Here is a 20,452-nt window from a genome sequence, read left to right as displayed (position 1 = left end):
CTTCATCGACTGAGATATTCTTTCTTGTGGGGATTATTTTCCTTTTGGCTAGACATTTGTGCTTAAGCTGATCATGCTTTAAATCACAAATCCTCTTAATTTAGTATTGCTGCTTTTGTTTCTGAGTGTAGCAGGTATAGAGGGAGTTTGGCAGATGAGAGAATCATAGAGCTAGAGACTTTATGGTTCAACCTCTTTATTTGACAGAAGAAACCCAGGCCCATAGGGGTTAAATAACTCATCTAAGGTCACATAGGTAGCGAATGGCAAGCCTTGAATTAAAATGCAGGTCCTTGGATCCTAAATTTAGCAGCCTGGTATACAGAAACAAGTGGCATTACCCATCCCCCATGTTAGGGATGAAGAAACTGAAGCCTACAGAAGAGGCTCACATAGCCACAGGGCTAGTAAGTGGTAGAACTGAGCCCCCCATCTACAAATCCAGGACTTTTCCTTCCATGCTGTCCTACTTCCCATACTGAGAGTGGAGGCAGTGAGGAGCTATGGAGTCAGAGGGACTGGGTTTGAATCCCAGCTTTGCCTTTTGCTACCTATGTGATGTTGGTCAAATTATTTAACCTCTGTGAGTCATATCTTCAAAATGAGGGACTTGGTTCCCTTCCAGCCTTGAAATCTATGATCCTTTATAAACAATTCACCAGGTTACTGTAGCAAATCTTGGGATTTTTGGAACTCAAAACCCCTTACATTTTGTGGCTTTCGAGAGAGAGGATGAATGTTCTAATGCTGATTTGGTCTCTACCTTTCCTGGCCTCAGTTTCCTCAAATAAAATTAAGGGGTTAGATGTAAAAGATTCCTTCCATTTTCATATCTGTGATTCTATGGATCACCCAGACCAGCTTCCTAGCTTGATGAAAGTATCCCACGGACATCCTCACCTCCCTTTGCTTTGCTTACTCAACCTTCTGATCTATAAGTAGGGATCTTAAGTAAACTTAACTTTAGAAAGCAATGTCCTATGCAAACGACTATTAATGCAAAAACTACTATTGTGAATTTGGATTGTAAATCAGTCTCTTACGATTTTGGTTCTTGCTAAACTCTGTCCTAGAGCCTGATGTTCCAGACTGAGGTGACAGCATCAAGCTTCTGAACCCACCAGCTGATTATGACTCTAGGAGTCAGACTGTACAACATGAGAAGGAGCTGATGGTCCTTTCTGCTTAACTCAGCCATTTTAGCCACAGAAATTTCAGTATTGAGGAAAGTGTGCTGGTAAAGGAGGGTCATCATAATATGCTTGAATAGGCCCTCCTCTTTATACTGTCAAAGAAATTGTTCCTCAGCAATCTGAAGAGGGTGTATTTTGCTGCTAAACAACTCATGGAATTTATCCAATCTTTGGTTCAATCATTGGATGTCTATTGGCAACCCTGTGAGGAGTGCTTGGAATGTAGGATGTTCGTGGAGTCCTGAGATCATGTGGACTTTCAAACACGGCATGTAACCAGAAAGTGACATCCCTCTTAAAAGGCTGACCCAGGAAGGCCGTCCCTGTGCCCCCTGGGACTGACTTGTCAGCAGCATTTGGTGTCACAGAGACACAGGAAGGTAGCAAGCAAAGGCAGATTTTGGTTATCACTGGATACGGTTTGATTTGCAGGTACTTCAGAGGTTAAATATACGCGTAGAGGCCAGATGGATAGAGAGAAAGAGGAGACTCCTGGAAATTCACTCTGAAGCTGCTTGTCATTTTGCAGCCCATTACACTAAAGTGGTCACCATGGCTCCAGATAATAGACCTGACGTAAATTGCTTGTCTTCTGTATTAAATGACTCTTGCTTCATAAGAAAAATATATTATTTCAGTTTCACTAAAAATGCCTCACTCACAAAGAGTAGAGAGAAAAGAGGAAGGTAGTGAGGTGGTACAGTGGACAGAATGTCAGATCTGAGTTCAAATCCTGCTTCAGAGACAAGCTGTATGACTCTAGGCAAGTCACTTGACCTTGCTAAGCTTCGGTTTTCTCATCTGTAAAATAAGGATAATAATAGCATCTGCATCATAAGGTTGTTGTGAGGCTCAAGTGAGGTTATATATACATATATATATATCTATATAACATATCTATATAAATATTATATATATGTACATATATACACACTATATATATAATTTCACACACATATATAGTGCTTTATAAACCTTAAACACTATGTAAATGCTATTATTATTATTATTACTATCATTATTGTTTAGTTGTTTTCAGTTATGTCCAACTCTTTATCATGCCATTTTGGATTTCTCTTGGCAAAGATACTAGAATGGTTTGCCATTTCCTTCTCCAGTTCATTTTACAGATGAGGAAACTGAGGAAAACAACATGAAATGACTTGTACAGGATCACACAGCTAGTAAGTATCTGAGGCCAGATTTGAACTTTGGAAGATGAGTCTTCTTCATTCCAGGCCTAGAACTTCTATTCACTGTGCCATCTAGCTGTCATTATTATTATTATTATTATTATTCATCATCATCATCATCATCATCATCATCATTATTATTATCATTATTAATTATTATTAGTATTACCACTACTACTACTACTACTACTACTACTACTACTACTGTTATTATTATTATTATTATATGTCCTTTTTTCAATCAAAGGAAAAATCAGGGATCTTTTGAGATATTTCCAAAGCTCAGGCCATTTGGAACATAGAAAATTAGAATTAGGGCTAGGTGGCACTGTAGAGACTATTTAGTTGGACCCCCTCACTGCAAGGGTGAGAAAACTAAAGCAGTATTGTCTCAATGGAAAGAACACTGGAACTCTGGAGTCAAAGGCTTACGGACTTCTCGAGTGCTAGATAGGAGCTCAGAATCCATTTAATCCACCTCTTCCCTTATTTTTACGGATAAAGAAGCTTAGGAGGATGTGAGTTCATATATCACCTCTGATGCTTACCTGAAGGCCCATGGGCAAATCACTTAAAGTCCTTGATCCCCAGTTGGAGCAGGTGGCCTTTGAGGCCCTTTTCAGCTTTGCATTTGTGATCATAGATATAATCTCAGCCAAGAGAATTTAAGTGGCTGACCTAAGGTTTCATAGTCAGTTCTATAGAGTCAACTGGTCCCTCTGTTTTGGAAAAAAACATCCTATCTATTGCTTAGTTCAACATATTCAATAATCTTTTTCTCCCTTTTGTGTCACAGTCTTCTATTCTCCAACCTCCTGGTGCTGGTCAAGATTACTCTCTGCTTCTACAGACCATTTTTCATTTTCGTTTTCTGACCTTCTGCTTTTTTTTTTAAAGGGAAGACAAAGTAGAAAGCCATTACTTTTTAATTTTACTTCCTATTATAGAAGCAAGATCAATTTTCATTTTGAGCATAGTTAACTATTACTTGAACGTGATAAAAGTACGTCACACTCTTTGCTGAAAATGGGTTCCTCAGTTCTTTCTTCCTTCTTTCTAGTAGCTCCTAGGAGTTTGTGTGAATCTTTCACACTGGAGTTACCACTTTCCTTTTCACCTCATTAGTGATTTCTCATCTGTTAGTACATTGACAATCAAACCCAACTTTCTTTTTATAATTGTACTAGCCTCTTAGCTATTTTGTCTTGCCAATTTCCTTCTCTTTCTCCCCAGTCCTCCAAATTCTCAAGTTTTCTTGTATTTCCCCTTGACAAATTCAATCTTTGAACATCTTCACAATTCCCAAATCCTTCAAAATCTCCTTCATAATTCCTTATCTTCCCTGAAGCTGGGAGTAGAATATGGTATATGATTAATAAATGTTTACCTGATTTCCCCCCAAAAGAATCTAACCTAATTCCAAATTAAACTTCTCAAGTTTTAAGCAGCATATTTATCTGTCCTATTAATGGTTTCCCCTATAAGCTGGTCAAGAAGAGACCTGTAAACTAGAACCCCCGTGATCCTTTGTATGTCCTGAATGCTTAAGTAGCAAGGAGAGGGACACACACACACACACACACACACACACACACACACACACACACACACACACACTTTAGGTAGTCCACCATGCTGAAGGTCACTTTTACATAGGAAGGAAGCACACAGCTATATGTCAGACACTATGCCTTAGCAAGCGCTTTACAAATATTTCATTTGGTCCTCACAACAAGCCTGGTACCTAGGTGCTAGTGTTATCTCTTCTTTACAGATGAGGAAGCTGAGGTTGAGAGGTTAAGTGACTTGCCCAGGGTTGCATAGCTAGCAAGTGCCTAAGGCTATATTTGAACTCACATCTTCCTGACTCCAGCACTCTATCTACTGTGTGGATACTTACTCCATGACGTTGGGTAAGTCACTTAAATTTGTTAGGCCTCAGCTTCCTAATCTGTAAAACGAAAGGGACGGACTCCATGGCCTCTGAAGTCACTTCAGCTCTACCTCTTTAATATTGACCATCTTTAATGCATGGTTAGCAACTAGCAAAAACCAGATTATAAATCAGCACCCCAGAATCCTAACCGAGTGCTCTCTGTACTATAAGACATTGCCTCTTACATTTAATACAATTAGCATGAAATTCCAAATAATCACTGATTAACAGTGGACAGATGGACATTGGGAAAATTTTTTGGAATAATAGTATTTGGAAAACCGGGGCAGCTAAGTGGAGCAGTGGATAAAGCACTGGGCCTAGAGTCAGGAAGACTGCTCTTCCTGAGTTCAAATCTGACCTCAGATACTTACTAGCTGTGTGACCCTGGGCAAGTCACTTACCCCTGTTTGCCTTGGTTCTTCATCTGTAAAATGAGCTGGAGAAGGAAATGGCAAACCACTCCAGTCTCTTTGCCAAGAAAACTTCAAATGGGGTCACAAAGAGTCAGACACAAGTGAAAATGACTGAACAACAACACATTCAGAAGACTATCCAGGGCTCATCCTCTCGGTCTGTCTTGGTACTCTTTTTCTTCTCTCTCTCTCTCCCCTCTCCATTAGCAATTTCCATCTATTCTCATGCCTTCAAATCATCTCCTCCCCATTGGCTCTAGGACAGCATGCAAACTCCTCAGGCTGGCATTGAAGATGCTCCACAGACTGGTTTCCACTTACCTATCCCTCTCCTTCAAACATTCTGTGTTCTAGCCAAACTGTGTAACTGACTGCTCCCCAAACTCAATTTCCTGTCTCCCTCCTCCTTGATCCTCACAGACCATTCCTCGTATTTAGAGTATGATCCTTCCTCACCTGTCTCTGAGAACCCTAATCTTCAGAGAAGGCTGATACCAGGTGCTACCTCCTATGCAAAATTTGCCATGATACCTGCCACCCACCCCCCTCTTGTAACCAAATGTAAATGTATTTTCCACTCTCAGATTACCTTGTATTTTCTTTTCTATGAACATGCCATATTTCCTTTCCCCTATAATTGAACATTTATCATCTCCAGCCTAGTACACAGCGTAGGTCCTTAAGAAATACTAATTAGGTGGCAGCCTGGGTAAATGCCGTGGTCTTCGTACTGCTAGAAAGCTCTGAAGCCACAGGAGAGACCAAAAGCGGCATGACAAACAATATAAGAAAGCTCATTTGGGCACTGCCTTGAAGGCCAACCCATTTGGAGGAGCATCTCATGCAAAAGGGATTGTTTTGGAAAAAGTTGGTGCGGAAGCCAAGCAGCCCAATTATGCCATCAGGAAGTGTGTGAGAGTCCAGTTGATTAAGAACAGGAAAAAAATCACTGCCTTTGTTCCCAAGGATGGCTGCTTGAACTTTATTGAGGAAAATGATGAAGTTTTGGTTGCTGGATTTGATCATGCTGTTGGTGATATTCCTGGAATCCAATTCAAGGTTGTAAAAGTTGCAAATGTTTCTCTTCTGGCCTTTTACAAGGGCAAGGAGGAAAAACCAAGATCATAAAAATTGTATGATGTCTTTGTCATGGTAACAAATTTTTCATGTAAAAAAAAAGAAATACTAATTAAATTGAATGGAACAGCATTGCTACTATAATATCACCTTATAATGCACAATGGTTTCCTTGGATCTTGAGGCCATGTCAGTTAAGGATGAGTCAAAGAAACTGGAAGTATCTGGCATGGAAAAGGCTAGACTCCAGGTAGATATGATGGTTGCCATCAGAGATTTAAAGAGCTGTCATTGGGAGGAGGTGTAATATTTTTTATGTTTTGCTGCAGAGGACAGAATTAGAAGTAATGGGTAGAGGTTACAATCAAACCAATTTAGGTTTGATGACAGGAAGAACTTCCTTATGACTAAAGGTGTTCAAAAGTGTAATGTTCTAACAGGGCAGGGCGTGAGCTCTCCATCCATGGAGGTCTTTAGGTGGAGGCTGGATATGTTATAGTGGGTATTCCTTTTGTGTTTGGGCTGGATTAGATGGTCACCGAGGTCCTGATCAACTCTTAACTTCTGTGATTCTGTGATTTCTCACAAACGATTTGGGGGTTTGTTGGTGTCACTGAAAGCAATAACAAGTCAAAGAGTGATGAACTCTGTGTTCATTTCTGAGAAAGCCTCTCTTTGTGCATTGTGTTTGGCAACAGCATTTTAAAAGCATAGTAAGAGAGTTATGAGGAATCTCCAAGGTCATTTAGCCCATTTCATTTTATAGGTGAGAAAACTAGGAACCAAGGAGGTTTTAGGATTTGCCTAAGATCAAACCAGTAGAAGGTATTTAAGATGGGATTTGAACCCAGGCCCTCTGACTCCAGAACCAGTTTCTTTTATTGTACCACTTAGTAGGCAAATGTTTTTTCTCCTCTATAGAAGTTCAGATTTGGCTTGGGATGGAATGATCATGTACAAGATGGAATTCAATTCAACAGACACTTGTAAACGGTCTACTATATACGTGCATGCACTGTGCTAGGTTCTAGACATACAAAGATCAAACAGGACGTAGTTCTTAACCTCAAGGAACTTACAGTCTAATGATTGTGGTGGTAGGGTGGGAGTGAGATATATACATATACATACATATATACATACACATATATACATACATATGCACACACACACATATTCTCTGTTTGCAACTTTGTTCGATCTCAACTTCTAATCTCATCCATATGCTGTTTCCTCAGCCTTGGATACTCAGAACTGCCTACCTCCCTCAGCCTCCTCTCCCCTCTGATTGAAGGCCTGGTTGGTGGAGTACTAAACTCCTTCCTTTATAGAGGGCAGAAATTGGGCTGCTAGCTCACTGCACTCCCTATCTGCAGCTCTGCACAGTCTCAACTCCATGGAACAAGATGCCCTTGCCTGGGTACGCTTTGGTGTCTCTCTTTCTCTCTCACCCCTCAACTTCCAGCTTCCTTTTGTGACTTGTCTTCTCCCAATAGATTATAAGCTCCTTGAGGGCAAGAACTGTCTTTCATACATTTTTTTCCCTTCACAGTGCCTGACATATAGCAGGCACTTAATCGATGTTTATTGAATTGAATTGAAATTTTAATATAAGTCCACATAGTAGTATGAAGGTTCAAGGAAGAAAAAAAAATCACTTAGAACTGAGAGAAGAAAAAAAAAAACTCCATGAAGGAGTATTCACCCGATCTGGACATCCAAGATGTCTTTGCATCTGTGTGTCCTAGAACCATGGCGCCCAATAAATGTTGTTGAGTTGAATTATTGTCTCATCAGCTGAATTTTAAGTTCCTAGAGTATAGAGAGTAATCAACATTTCTGATATTTACCATATAAAATGTGCTAAATATCAAAGGTAATATGCATGAGAGACACCATGGTATGGTGTAGAGAGAGCCAGCCTTTGATGCAGGAGTGCCCGGCAAGGAGTCTTGCCTCAGATACATACTGGCTGTTGGATTCTGGGCAAATCATGTTACCTCACCTTGCCCAAGGTAACTCTCAATCTATAAAGTTGAGGCAAGGTGCTGATTTTCATTGATGCAGGGAAGTTTTCTCATCTGAAGCTCTCTATACCAATGAAATTATGGAGCCAGTACTATCCAGTTCCCCACATCTGAATTCAGTTCCCCTGGCCACAGAGGTAAATTTCGCCATCTTTTTATCCACCCTGAGAATAATGAACAACAACATGCAGCTGCCACTGGCAGTACCCCATCTGCTGGGCTGACAGTCTCTGTCCATCTCTGCTTGTAGAGGGCCTGGAAACACCTCCTGTAGGGACTTCAAATCACAGAATTTTGGAACTGTCAGGGACCTTTGAGATCCTCCAGGCCGTACCTCTAATTTTCTAGATATGATCATTGAAGCACAGGAACTTGGAGTGACCTCTCCCATGTGACACAGGTAATAACTGGGGACCTGGACTGAAATCCAGCCATCCCAATTCATAGTCCGTTCTTTCTACCATCTCATGTTGTTTTTTTTTTTAATGCCAATCTGCTGGATAGTCAGAGTTAGGTATCCCATACAGGTCGCTGCATTTTTCCTCCCAGACTAATAAAAGGATGTCATCCTAAGGAATGCCTTTCTGTGTAAGGCCAGTGTTGGCTCTGCCTAGGATTCTGATTCTAGTAGAGTATTTCAATCAATCAATAAACGTTTACTAAGCCCTTACTATATTCCAGGCACTCTGATGGCCACTAGGGATACAGAGACAAAAAAGAAATATGCCTACCCTCGAGGAGTTCATTATTTATTATTATTAACAATTATTATTATGGATAAATAAGGACATAATATATAAACAGAATACTTTAATGTTTTTTTGTGGAGGGTTGCTGGGGGAGGGAAAAGATTATTCAAGAAAAATGGAGTAGGTGAGGAGGAAAGGTCAAGGCTTATTTACTTTGCATTGATCTTTTTTATATTTTTCATGTACCTGTTTATATACATGTCTCCTTGATGGAATGTAAGCTTATTGAGGGCAGGAGCTATTTAATTTTGTCTTAGTATACTGACCAGCTAGCATAGTGCTTGGTGCATAGTAAGCTCATAATAAGTGCTTAGTCATTCATTGTTACCATGGACATCTGATATGACTCATGGAATCACAAGATACCACAGCAGATGAGTTAGAGAAACAAATCTCCCAGATTAACACTGGCTTAAGGAAAATACATTTAATTTCTAGAGGCACAGAGGTCTTCTCTTCCATTTAATACAGAAGTTCTTAAATTATTTTGGGTCATGGACCCTTTTGCCAATCTGGTGAAGCCCTCTCACAATATATATATACACACACACATATATATGTACACATACATACATACATATATACATATATACACATATATAGACATATATATACATACATACATATATATATACACACACATACACACACATACATATACATATATTTAATCACAATAGAAGGAAATGCTAAATTTCAGATAGGGGTCAGTGAAAATCAATAGATAATTTCTTCTCATCCAAGTTCACTGTGTCCATGAAATCTGTCCACAGGCCCCTTTGAGCCAGCTAGGTGGTACACTGTGTGGGACATGGAGTCAGCAAGACCTGAGTTTCTAATTTTCCATCAAGCACTTAGCAGCTGTGTGAGTCTGGGTAATCCACTTAACTGTTCTGTGCCCCAGCTTTCTCATCTTTAAACTGAGGACAATAATAGCACCTACCTCCCAGGGTTGTTGTGAGGATCAAATGAATTAACATATGGAAAGCATTTTGCAAGCCTTAACATGCTATATCAATGCTAGCTATTACTAAGGGTCCCTGGACCTCAGGTCAAGAAGATCTTGATTTAGTACAACCCTTCTTCTTAGCATGGATCCCCTCTCTAGCATCCCTGAGAAGTGGTCATTTAGCACTTACTAGAAGAATTTCAACAATGGGAAACTCACTACCTCTTAAGACAAGCATTTAGTTTTCTAATAGCTGTACCTGTTTGGGAAATTCTTCCTTCTATTGAGTCAAAAGTCACCTCCCTGTGACTTATACACAATTAGCCTTAGTTCTACTCTCCAGGGGACAAGCCAAACAAGTCTAATCGATCTTTTACATGGCAGCTTTTCAGATATTCCCATGTACACAATACTCTGTCTGCTCCATGCCTATGCACGGTCTATCATTGTTCTCCTGTCTAATGTTCTCCTGACTTCCACTTTTTATAAGCTCTCATTCCCAAGGCTCAGGTCAAGAGGCCTCTTCAGATCCCCTTGTATTGTTAATGACTCCCTTTTACTTTGCATTCAGTATTTCGTATTTGGTTTTCTGTGTCCATGTTCTTTCTTCCCAGGGGAGTATAAGATTCTGGAGGGAGGCATTGCTGCCATTTCTTTCTTAGCACAGTGCCTTGACATGGAGTAGGTACTTAATGCTAATTGAATGGAAGTTAATTTGAAGATACCAGTCAAGTTTCTCAAAAGTCTCATCTTCTGCAGGCTAAATGATATAGCCAAATACAGTGGTGCCAAGAGAACAGTGATAGGAATTATGGAATTTGGTTCCCTTGCTAAGATTCACGACAATGAATTGGATGGCTATTTTGGGTCAGACTTTTGCATCACTGATGAGACATACCAATAAGTCATCTGGTTTCTCTTTTCTTCTTTCAGATTAGTGACTCAGATTGAGCCAACAGTAACTAGAAATTGTCACGGTTCTAGCATCTTTGTGAAAGATGCTTGTGTCCAGGCATCTTTGTGAAAGGAATTAGCAAAGGAAAATATTCTTTGATTTCTGACTACAAAACCAGATGCCATATTTGGTATCTCCTAGGCCCCTTTTAGTGGTGGAAGTATTATCACTGTCTATCTGAGAGAGAAGAGATAGTCTATATTGATTCCTAAGCGGCAGCCCTGTGGGTTCTTGAGGATTTGTTTGAGCTGACAGGATATATCCTGATATTTCCTCTCTCTCTAGGGCCATTATTGGCTTCAGAATGTTGGATTGGTTGAGCCTGGATGGGGTAGGGGTGAGAAGAGAGATAGGGCCTAAGGAGCCCCTAAGGAGCTTCAGGTTTATGGAGGTCAAGCAAGTCAACATCAGTTGTAGCTCTTTGCAACTTTCACTTACATCAAATTCACTCTTTATAGTGAAGCAGTGTGGTACATAGTGGAAAGCAGATTCGGAGGACCTGGGTTCAGATACTGGCTTTGCTACTTGTTACCTGGGTGAGTTTGGGCAAATCTTAGCCTCTTTGAGACTCATCTTGTCATCTGTAAAATGAGGGGATTGGAGTAGATGTCCTCCAAAGTCCCCAAGTCTATGAATCCATTTTTCTTTATTTAATAAAAAAACCCCCAAAATCTGCTTTTGTTTCAAAGTTAACATCTCAAGCTATAAATAGTATCAATACCTATATTTAGATCACACATTTTACGTTAGCAGTCACTGCCCTCTTGTCCCATGTCATCCTTGACTCATGAAGATAAATGTTTAACCTTTGTCTCTTCTGGATGCAATACTAGTGTCCTGTTGCTTTTATAAATAGATTTGACATGTTACAGATTATACAGCAAAATCCACTTATGTTGGCTTTCAGCATTTTCCATTCCAATTAAAGGATCCCAGGCTGTTTCTGTATTTGCTCAGACAATATTCGTCATGCATAGCAATTTCCCATTTAACAGGCTCTCTCCTTGGTATGAGTTTGTTTCACTGCATTCCTTGTGGTCTATGAGTAAAACTTTCACCCCCCTGCATCATACTTATAAGAAGTATGAATTGTGTTTTTATTCCACATCTGATTTCGTAGGCTTTTCTAGATATTAGATCTCCATTTGGACTTTACAATCTGCCAAGCAAGGCATGCAATAAATGCTTGATGATGATTTAGAATGTCTGCAGTATTTGGTTAACTTCAAAGGGTTCTTTAAGCCATAAGAGAGGTACCGAGTCAGGGCTGCCCTTAACGGGTGGAGCCTCATAATTCTAACTCGGGGACATAATTCTGTTTTTGGGACATCAGCTTAATAATGGTGGCTCCTTGGTGTCTCTCGGATAGATAATGAACTAGATAAGATGTAAGGTAAAATCATCACCTGTAAACTAATTTAATTCTTCTATCTTTATAGGGTTATCTCATTGAAGTTGACTTGGAAAAAAGAGGGACAGGGAGCTTGGGGTTTGCCCTAACAGGTGGCAGAAATGGCCACTCATTTCAAATCAAAGCAATTTCCCCCGGTAGTATTGCTGACCTTGATGGAAGACTTCAAGCTGGTGACATTTTATTGAAGGTACTAGGTTTATCTTACATGTTTTTAAGAATTATTCTTTGTTGAAGCTAGGCTTTGCCAACAAAGTAATAGGATCATGTAATATCTGTGCATGTGGCAACTGTTCAATATGCATGTGATTTGTGTCATACTAATATAAGAACATATGGGCAGCTGGATGGAGCAGTGGCTAGAGTTCCAGTCCTGGAGTCAGGAAGACTCATATTCCTGAATTCAAATCTGGCCCCAGACATTTACTAGCCTTGTGACCTTGGGCAAGTTATTTAACTCTATTAGCCTCATCTTCAACTGTAAAATGAGATGGAGAAGGCAATGGTAGACTCCAGTATCTTTGCCAAGAAAACCCCAAATAGGGTCACAAAGAGTTGGATACAATTTGAAACGACTGAATGACAAAAATTTAAGAACATAAGCTTTTAGAGAGCCAAGTGTAAGGCATATGTGTTCTGTCTGAATTCTAGTATGGCAAGTGGTCCTAAGCCTTGGTGAGTGGGGAAATCCCAGGGTATTTCCTGTGATTAATTTGAAATCAATTTAAACAATCATCCAAATTAAATTAATGTTAATTATCTTTAATTAAAAATACATATCTTCTGTGCAACATTTTGTGGGAGAAAGAGGGTGTTATGTAAGAATTCAGTGCTAGTTTGAACTCCCAAGAGTTTATGGATTTGGTGTAATACAGCCTGAACCCTAATTAATATGGGCCTGTACACTCCATTAGGACCCCATGTAATGCCTTGGTGTTAAGTTGGACACTTAGTATGCTGATTTCCTAGTGACCTGAAAGACTAAGTGTGCTTTCTGAAATGCCTGGGAGGGTGACCTGGCTGGTGAATGGCTTCAAGAGCATTCCATATGAAAATCAGTTGAAAGAACTGGGAGTATTTAGCTGGGAAAAGAGCTGACTCAGGGGATAGGTTATGATAACTGTCCTTAAGAATTTGAGGGGCTGATAAATGAAAGATTAGCATTGTTCTGCTTAGCCCTTGAAAGCACAACTAGGAATAAGGAATGGACGGAAGTTTCAGGAATAGATTTAGGTTTGATACATGGGGAAAAATACCTAAGAGAGCCATCAACTGGAATTAATTGCTTCAGGAGGTTCTTAGACCTCACTAAAGGTTTTCAAGTGAAGGTTGAGTAAACCGTTTGCCACTTATGTTGCATAACAGAGGTGTCAGCCACCCTTGGTGCATACCTGTGAAGTGTGGCAAGAAATCAGATTAAAATGTGATTGGGAAATATTTAACAAAGTAAATAAAATACAACAGAAAATATTAATATGTGCTTTTCTAAATCAATATGCAGCTGTGGGGATCTTTCTCTGTAATTCAGCGGCTCTCTTTTCTATTTGAGCTCAACACCATTGCTACAGATGACATTCTTGTTTAAGTATGGGTTGGACCAAAAGGCTAGTAAGGCCCCTTCCAATTCTGAGTTTCTTTCACAATCACTGGAGTTTTAAGTCTATTAAATAAGGAGGAAAAGGAGGGAAAAAAAAGCATGTTTACCTATAGTTTAGTATCTGAAAAACAGTTTTTTTGTTTTTTTGTTTTTTTATTTTTTTATTTTTAGTTTTGTTTTTTTGAAGAGAGAGCTTTTAGATTTCGATTGATAGCTTTGTTTTGATCACAGTATAATAGGAAAGTAGCCAGGCTGAAAAAAACCTATGAAATTGTAATTCTGAGGCAAGAATACTGAATGACAGCTAAAGCAAAGCTTTAGCTATGTTATTTAGCCAAGATGGAAACAAGATGGGGTCATTTTCTCTTCAATAACAAGATGGATAGAAAAAATTGTATATTCTATCTAAAGGCATTTATAGATGGAGTTAATATTGCAATATGTGAAATTGAAGGGGAAGGGGATAAGAGAAGAGGGGAGAGATAGAAGGGAAGGCAGATTAGGGGTATTTGGAATGCATGCCATTTTGGAGTGGGGGGAAGAACAAGATGGGGAGAAAATATGGAACTCAAAATCTTGTGGAAGTGAATGTTGAAAACTAAAAATAAATAAATTAATTTTAAAAAGAGCACACTGTAATCTACTATAAACTAATTTGCTGCTTTCTGCTTTCCTCTGGGTTGTATAGGTAACCCATCAAAGTCAGCAAGGAAGTTAGAGTAATGGATTTCAGAGTCAAGAATCTAATGCAAATCCAAGTATTTGCTTATACACTCTCTGAAGTCTCCACGGATTAAGTCTGAAGTATTTTCATAGATCATATCTACATAATCTAATAGAGATGATTTCAGGAGTACAGTAGCTGTTTCCAGAGATGTCATTGGGCAAACATTGTTTTCCAATAACATGAATAAAGCTTGTGTTTTTGTTTAAAAAATATTGCAATATATGTTCTAAAATTATTTAAGGTAATGCTATCCTTTTTCTGTATGTATTTAATCAGGTGAATGGCAAATCAATATTGGGTCAACCACACAGGGCAGTTATTGACCTTATCCGTCAGACTCAGGGCACTGTCAGACTCACGGTCCGTCGAAGCACTGACGTGGTTTCATCTCATTCAGGCCATGGATACAACACAATGTTTTCACGAAGGAAAGATGCAGCACTGCCCGGTAGGTCATAATGCAATCCTGTGTTCCCTTTGGTTCTTTTCTCCTCTGGGACCTCACTCCATCAATCACTTGCTACTTCTGTCATGCGACTTTAATCTCTCCCTCTCTACAGGTTTCTTTCCTTTAGCTTATGATCATGTCATTTCTCCTGTTTTCTAAAAACAAACAAACAAAAACCCAACTTCAACCTTCCCCTGACCCTGTCATTTCCTCAAGCCATCAATCTCTTCTTTGAGGAGGACTTTGAAAGAGACACTGCTCAGATGCTCCATCAATTCTAATTGAAAGAGCTATTTTAATAATTCCATAACCACGTCTTCCACCGTGTTTTGCTGAGTGTGATCACCCAAAATCTTTTGTGAACCAATATTCTTAGGGTCTTCTAGGCCAGGGATTCTTAACCATAAACTTGTTTTATTTTTAATATTTTGAAAAATATTTCAGAATATTGTTTTACTTTGTAAAAGTACATATGTTTTTTTATGCATTTAAGAATATGATCCTGAGAAGGGGTTCACAGGCTTTACCAGACCATGGCCAAAGGGCCAATGGCACAGAAAAGGTTCAGAACCCTTTCTCTAGGCAACAGATAATGAGGATGAGAATAATGATATTAGATAGCATTTATATACCACTTTAAGTTTTGCAAAATGCTTTACATAAATTGCCTTATTTGATTCTCATTACATCCTTGTGAATATGCGCTATTATTATTCCTGGTTTATAGATGAGTAAACTAAGACCAAGAAAGATTAATTGTGACTCTTGCCAGGGTCACACACCTAGCAAGTGTATGAGGCAGAATTTAAACTCAGGTTTTTCTGGTTCCAAATCCAACACTCTATCCATGATTAAAGAGAAAGAAGAGAAGGGGGAGGGAGTGAATTTAGAGAGAGGTGTTTCATGGGAATTATCAAACTCAGGGATTGTAGAGACAATTCTTAGCTCAATGCCATCCACAAACTATTATTACTTGAGATCTATCAAGTATATGAATTATCAGGGGGAATTCCTAGCTCAGTATAAACAGATAAATCATTTTTTTAAAAATCTTCCTTATAATGAAAATATAATTATTTTAAATAATCCTAAAACCATAAGACATGCAATCGTTCCTGAAAAGAGGCTGGCAATGAATAACGAATCAATAACTGTCTTAGGCATGGCCAGGTCTACCACGTGATTGCCCTTCTTGGCTGATCAGGAAAAGAGGAAAAAAAACCCCAAACAAACAGGACACAGAGAAGCAATTCTGTTCCCCTGGCCTGCCAGAAGAGAATAAGGGCATGACAGAAGAACAGAGTCAAAAACAGCTTCTGCTCTTAGGGCTATAGATAGAGGAGGGGAAGAGAACATGTGAGCAGAGGCAGAGCCGAACCTTTGCTCTTCTTGGCAGTCAGAGGGGAAAGACAGGAAGAATAAACAAGAGAGAAGCATGGGTGCAACCCTTCATTTTCATTCTTCTTCTTAACTGGAAGGAAAGGGCAAGGCAAGGGAGAGAGAAAGAGCAAAGCCTTAGAGCCAAATTCCTGATCTCTTAGTCACAGAGAGAAAGCAAAGGTGAGAAGGTAGGAAATGTATACCAGAAGACCTGGATCTCAAAAACTCATTTACTACTACTGGTTAAATCAGGTTAAACACTCCTAATGATGCGCCTTCTCACTAGGATCCAGGTCTATTACTCTGATTTTCTGAGGGAGAGAAGTTATCTCTTATCTTCTACATTCAAAGCTCTGTCAGCTTGGAAGGTCTAAGCAAGTCCAAGAGCCAGGGGTGTGGTGTATGTGTTGTGTTGCCCATATAAGTTATGTATATCCAGTGAGGCATGAAGAGATATCTTTGGCATCTCCTCTGCCTCCTCTTCACCAAGGTAGGCTTTGATTCCTGCCAAGAGAGGAAGTAGAACTTTGGTACCAGAGGGTGGTCCTACTGCTTTCCTCAGAGAGAAGGGAGTACTGGGCTAGAATTATATCTGCTCTCCCCGCAAATATCATTAGTCTAGGGGAAATTTTTTTAGATTAAGCTAATTTCCTGATAGCTATCCCTTAATGGGGAAAGAATGCCCCAGCCTATATATCCCCAGCAATATATCTCCCCACCAAATGCTATGCCGACAATAAACGCGTGTAGCAAATAGAAAACAAACATACAAATAAAAAAATTATCCAAGGTAATAGTAAAGCAATAAGAGCAGGTAGAAGATTGTGAATACAATACAGACAATACATGGAGTGAATGAGCTCTCCCATTGGGAGTGAGATATTTCAGCTCAACATAGGGAGATTGACAAGGAATTATTACTTGAGGGAAATTCCTCAGTCTCTAGTATAGAAGTTGGGGATAATGACACGATCGAGTCACTTGCTTCTCTGCACATTGACTTCTTCCCACAGTCTTTCTTTCCCTTCAGGGACCTGAAGAAAGTCTGGAACTGCATGCCTTCTCTCTGGAAGCTGGAAGTTAGAAGACCAAGATCTCTCTTCACTCAAGCTCACACCAACTCTGCCTCTCATGAAGGCATGGAGCATTGAGTAATCAATCACCAAAGAGTTGATTTGTCTATCAATGGGCTTTTAGCCGAAGGATACATAACAAAGGAGTAGGAATCAGTTTTGATTCATGGAGTTTTGCCTCATTAATAAAAAGAAAGCTGTCTTCTTATTTCAGGTCATGTGACTTACTGGGGCTCACAGTTTTGAATTAAGGGAGTCTTGTCCTATTAATAAACATAAAATAATCCCCTTCCCTGCCATGATTACTCATGGCCTAGTGAAAACCAGTCTTTCCTTAGACCTATTATCCTGGCTGGAGCTGAGTGAGAGGGGCAATGGTACCCCCTCCTTTCATTCCAAACAGCTGGAAGGTAACTTGGTGTGATATGTAAATCACACCATTGCTGAGGATGGCTGAGCAGGCACTTTGGTGGCATCGAAGCCGAATTTCATGAAAGAGTAGTTTAGACTTGCTGTATTCATTTCCAAACCACTTTTCAACTCCTGCAACTTGGTCTTTATTCCCACTACTCTACTGTACCTTTCTCCCCAAATCATTAATGGTCCCTTTTTCATTAACTACAGTGATCCCCTTTCCTCTCATTCCTGCCCATGAACTCTCTGTAGCATTGGACACTATAGACTACCCTCTCCTTGCTTTCCTCTTCTTCCTTAGCTTCCATGAAATTTCACTTTCATGATTCTCCTGCTACCTAGACTTTTTAGGTCATTGATCACAGGTTTAAGAGATTTTGGAGATTTCTCTATTTCAGGAGTTCTTATTTGCGCACACGCACACGTGTATGTGTGTGTGTGTGTGTGTGTGTGTGTGTGTGTGTGTGTGTGTGTGTGTGTATGTGTGAGTGAGATACACCCTTTCAATAGTCTAATGAAACCTAGAACCTTTCCTAGATTAATTTTAAATGAATTAAATTAAACATATATGATTACAAAATTGGTTGAGTTTAGTGAAAATAAAATAAAATATTTTATTTTATTAGAAAATAAAAATTTAAAAAAATCCCCCCCATTCTAATCTCATTGACCTCCTGAAACCTATCCATGGACCCTCGTGGGCCCCAGATTAAGAACCTCTGATCTTCTTCAGCCCATTATATGTATGAGGAAACTGAGGCCCAGAGATGTAGAGGGATTTGCCCAAAGTCATAGAGGTGAGATTTGAGTTTGTATCCTTTGGCTCCAAACCCACTTCTGTTTCTGCTCTTTCCTCTTTCTCCATTTCTCCAACTTACTTGTATTCTTAATCGTGCCCCTTAAATAAGGTTGTCCTCTACAGTTCTTTACTGGGCCTTCTTTTTCCACTTTACACATCTGTTCTGTTAGTGATTTCCTCTACTTGCTTTCACCTCCTTCCGGTGGCTTTAATTATCTCCTCTATGAAACTAATTCTCAAATGTCAGCTTCTTAGAGTTCTTTGGTCCATATCTCCAACTGTCTCTTGGTTATATCTACCTGGATATCTCACTGATGCCTCAAACTCTGAGTATCTCAAACTGTGCTCCCCATTGTCCCCCACCAGAGGATTCATTCCCATTCATGTCTCTATTTATTTACATAAAATATAGAGCAGGCGAAACAGTGCTGGGCTGAGAGTTGAAAACTAGGTTCAAATCCTGCCTAGAGCACTTCCTATTTGTATGATCATTGGCAAGTTACTTCTCTGGGCTTCATTTCCCTCATCCATAAAATAGGTGTTATAACTATGGTACCTACTTCACAGGATTGTTGAAAGGATCAGATTATACATAAAATACTTTGTAAAGCTACAGACATACATATATCCATACATGTATTATATATAGGTGGATTCTATATGTATGATATATATGTGTGTGTTTTGTATGTATATATTATATATGTATATATATGTGCATATATGCATATATACAGATCTACATCTATGTGTATATATACATGCATATATATATATATATATATATATAATATATAGGAGAGGTATTGAGATAGTGTTTCCTTTAATAATACCATCTTCCAGTTATTCCAGCCTTGAACTTCAGAGCTGCTGTGACTTTCTCTTCCTCTTCCTTCATATACAATCAGTTACCAGGTCATCTTTTTACTTCCATAGGATTTCTAGCACCATCCTCTCCCTTTATTCCAACTGCAGCCCATCTAATGTCTTTGTCAAGACTGGATGGACAGATAGATGGATGGATGAATAGAGCATTTATTAAGTACTTACTATACGCCAGGCACTCTGATAAGTTCTGGGGTTCTAAAGATAAGCAAGCAAGGCCGTCTTAAAACTCACAGAGCTTTTATTATTATGGGGGAATACCGCACATAGAGGGTACCTGGAAAGGTAGAGAGGAGGAGAATTATTTGGAAAGTCAAGTCATGAGTAAAGTTGAACATGGTTAGGTCCCTCCTGAAATAGTGACCCTTTTTAAATACTCTTCCTGCCTCAGTTTATCATTCCCAAAGCCACAGGTTTTTGCTGCTCCCCAAGCAATCTTTGTAAAGCACCCCTGTTACCGTGTCACCTCCTCAAAAACCTTCCATGATTTTCCACTGCCTAACAAATCAGGCATGAACATCTGACCAGTCAAGGCCACCCAACCTTCTCATATTCTGCTCTTTCATTTACTCTACATTCTAGCAAAGCTTCACTAATCTCTGTCCCCTGTTCAACTGCTGCCTTGTCCTGTCTTTGCTAATAATGCCCTCCCCACCATGTCTGGAATAAACTCCTCCCAATCTTATTTGGTGAAGCCCTTTCAAGGCCTAATTTAGATGCCACTTGCCCCATGCTGTTAGCATTTAACAAATGTTTATTATATTTAACTGAATTTAAGGATGTGCCAAGTACCTACCAGCTTATCCAATTTGTCATCTTTTTAACCCAAATAAAATCAACCTGACTCATTTTTACCAGTGCAATCCTTATGTTTCTTTTTAGGCTTTCCATGTCTACCTGATGCTCCCTGTTACCCCTCCATTGCATCAGGACTATTTCTGGTGCCTTTCTCTACCCTAGATACGTCCTGGCATCCGATCCAAAGTCATGGCTCCCATCTGCCTGCCTACCCACTTGCTGCTACTTGCTCTGGCTTCAGTTGAAGGGAGCAGGAGCCAATCCATAGCTGTGGGCAGCTCTGACCACAAACACTGCCAGTTGCCAGTCTGCTATTCCAGCATGGCTATGGCTCCTAGCAGGTTGTATCTCTGTGGCTTCCCTCCAGGAAGCAGGAAGTGCACAGGGAAGGAGGGGACAGGGACCTCTGAGGGTCACCATCACTT

General features: G+C 39.6%; 1 protein-coding gene and 1 pseudogene across 5 annotated transcripts in view; both read left to right on the top strand.

The window, feature by feature from the left end:
• Positions 1 to 20,452, top strand: part of FRMPD2 (FERM and PDZ domain containing 2) — a 288,737-nt gene that overhangs the window by 215,280 nt on the left and 53,005 nt on the right. For 4 of the 5 annotated variants that reach the window (XM_020997014.2, XM_020997018.2, XM_020997017.2 and 1 more), the window contains 2 exons: positions 11,935 to 12,096; positions 14,507 to 14,678. In XM_020997014.2, coding sequence (XP_020852673.1) covers positions 11,935 to 12,096; positions 14,507 to 14,678 — 334 coding nt within the window. Of the gene's footprint in view, positions 1 to 10,957; positions 11,032 to 11,934; positions 12,097 to 14,506; positions 14,679 to 20,452 lie in introns of those variants that run through there. The other variant, XM_020997023.2, reaches the window with a different exon arrangement.
• Positions 4,290 to 5,866, top strand: LOC110215462 (small ribosomal subunit protein uS12 pseudogene; annotated as a pseudogene).

Source organism: Phascolarctos cinereus, unplaced genomic scaffold (genome assembly GCF_003287225.1).
Source record: "Phascolarctos cinereus isolate Bilbo 61053 unplaced genomic scaffold, phaCin_HiC Scaffold_3;HRSCAF=262, whole genome shotgun sequence".
NCBI classification, from domain to species: domain Eukaryota; kingdom Metazoa; phylum Chordata; class Mammalia; order Diprotodontia; family Phascolarctidae; genus Phascolarctos; species Phascolarctos cinereus.
Note: the sequence above shows the minus strand (reverse complement) of the source record. Positions and strands in the feature narration are given on the sequence as shown.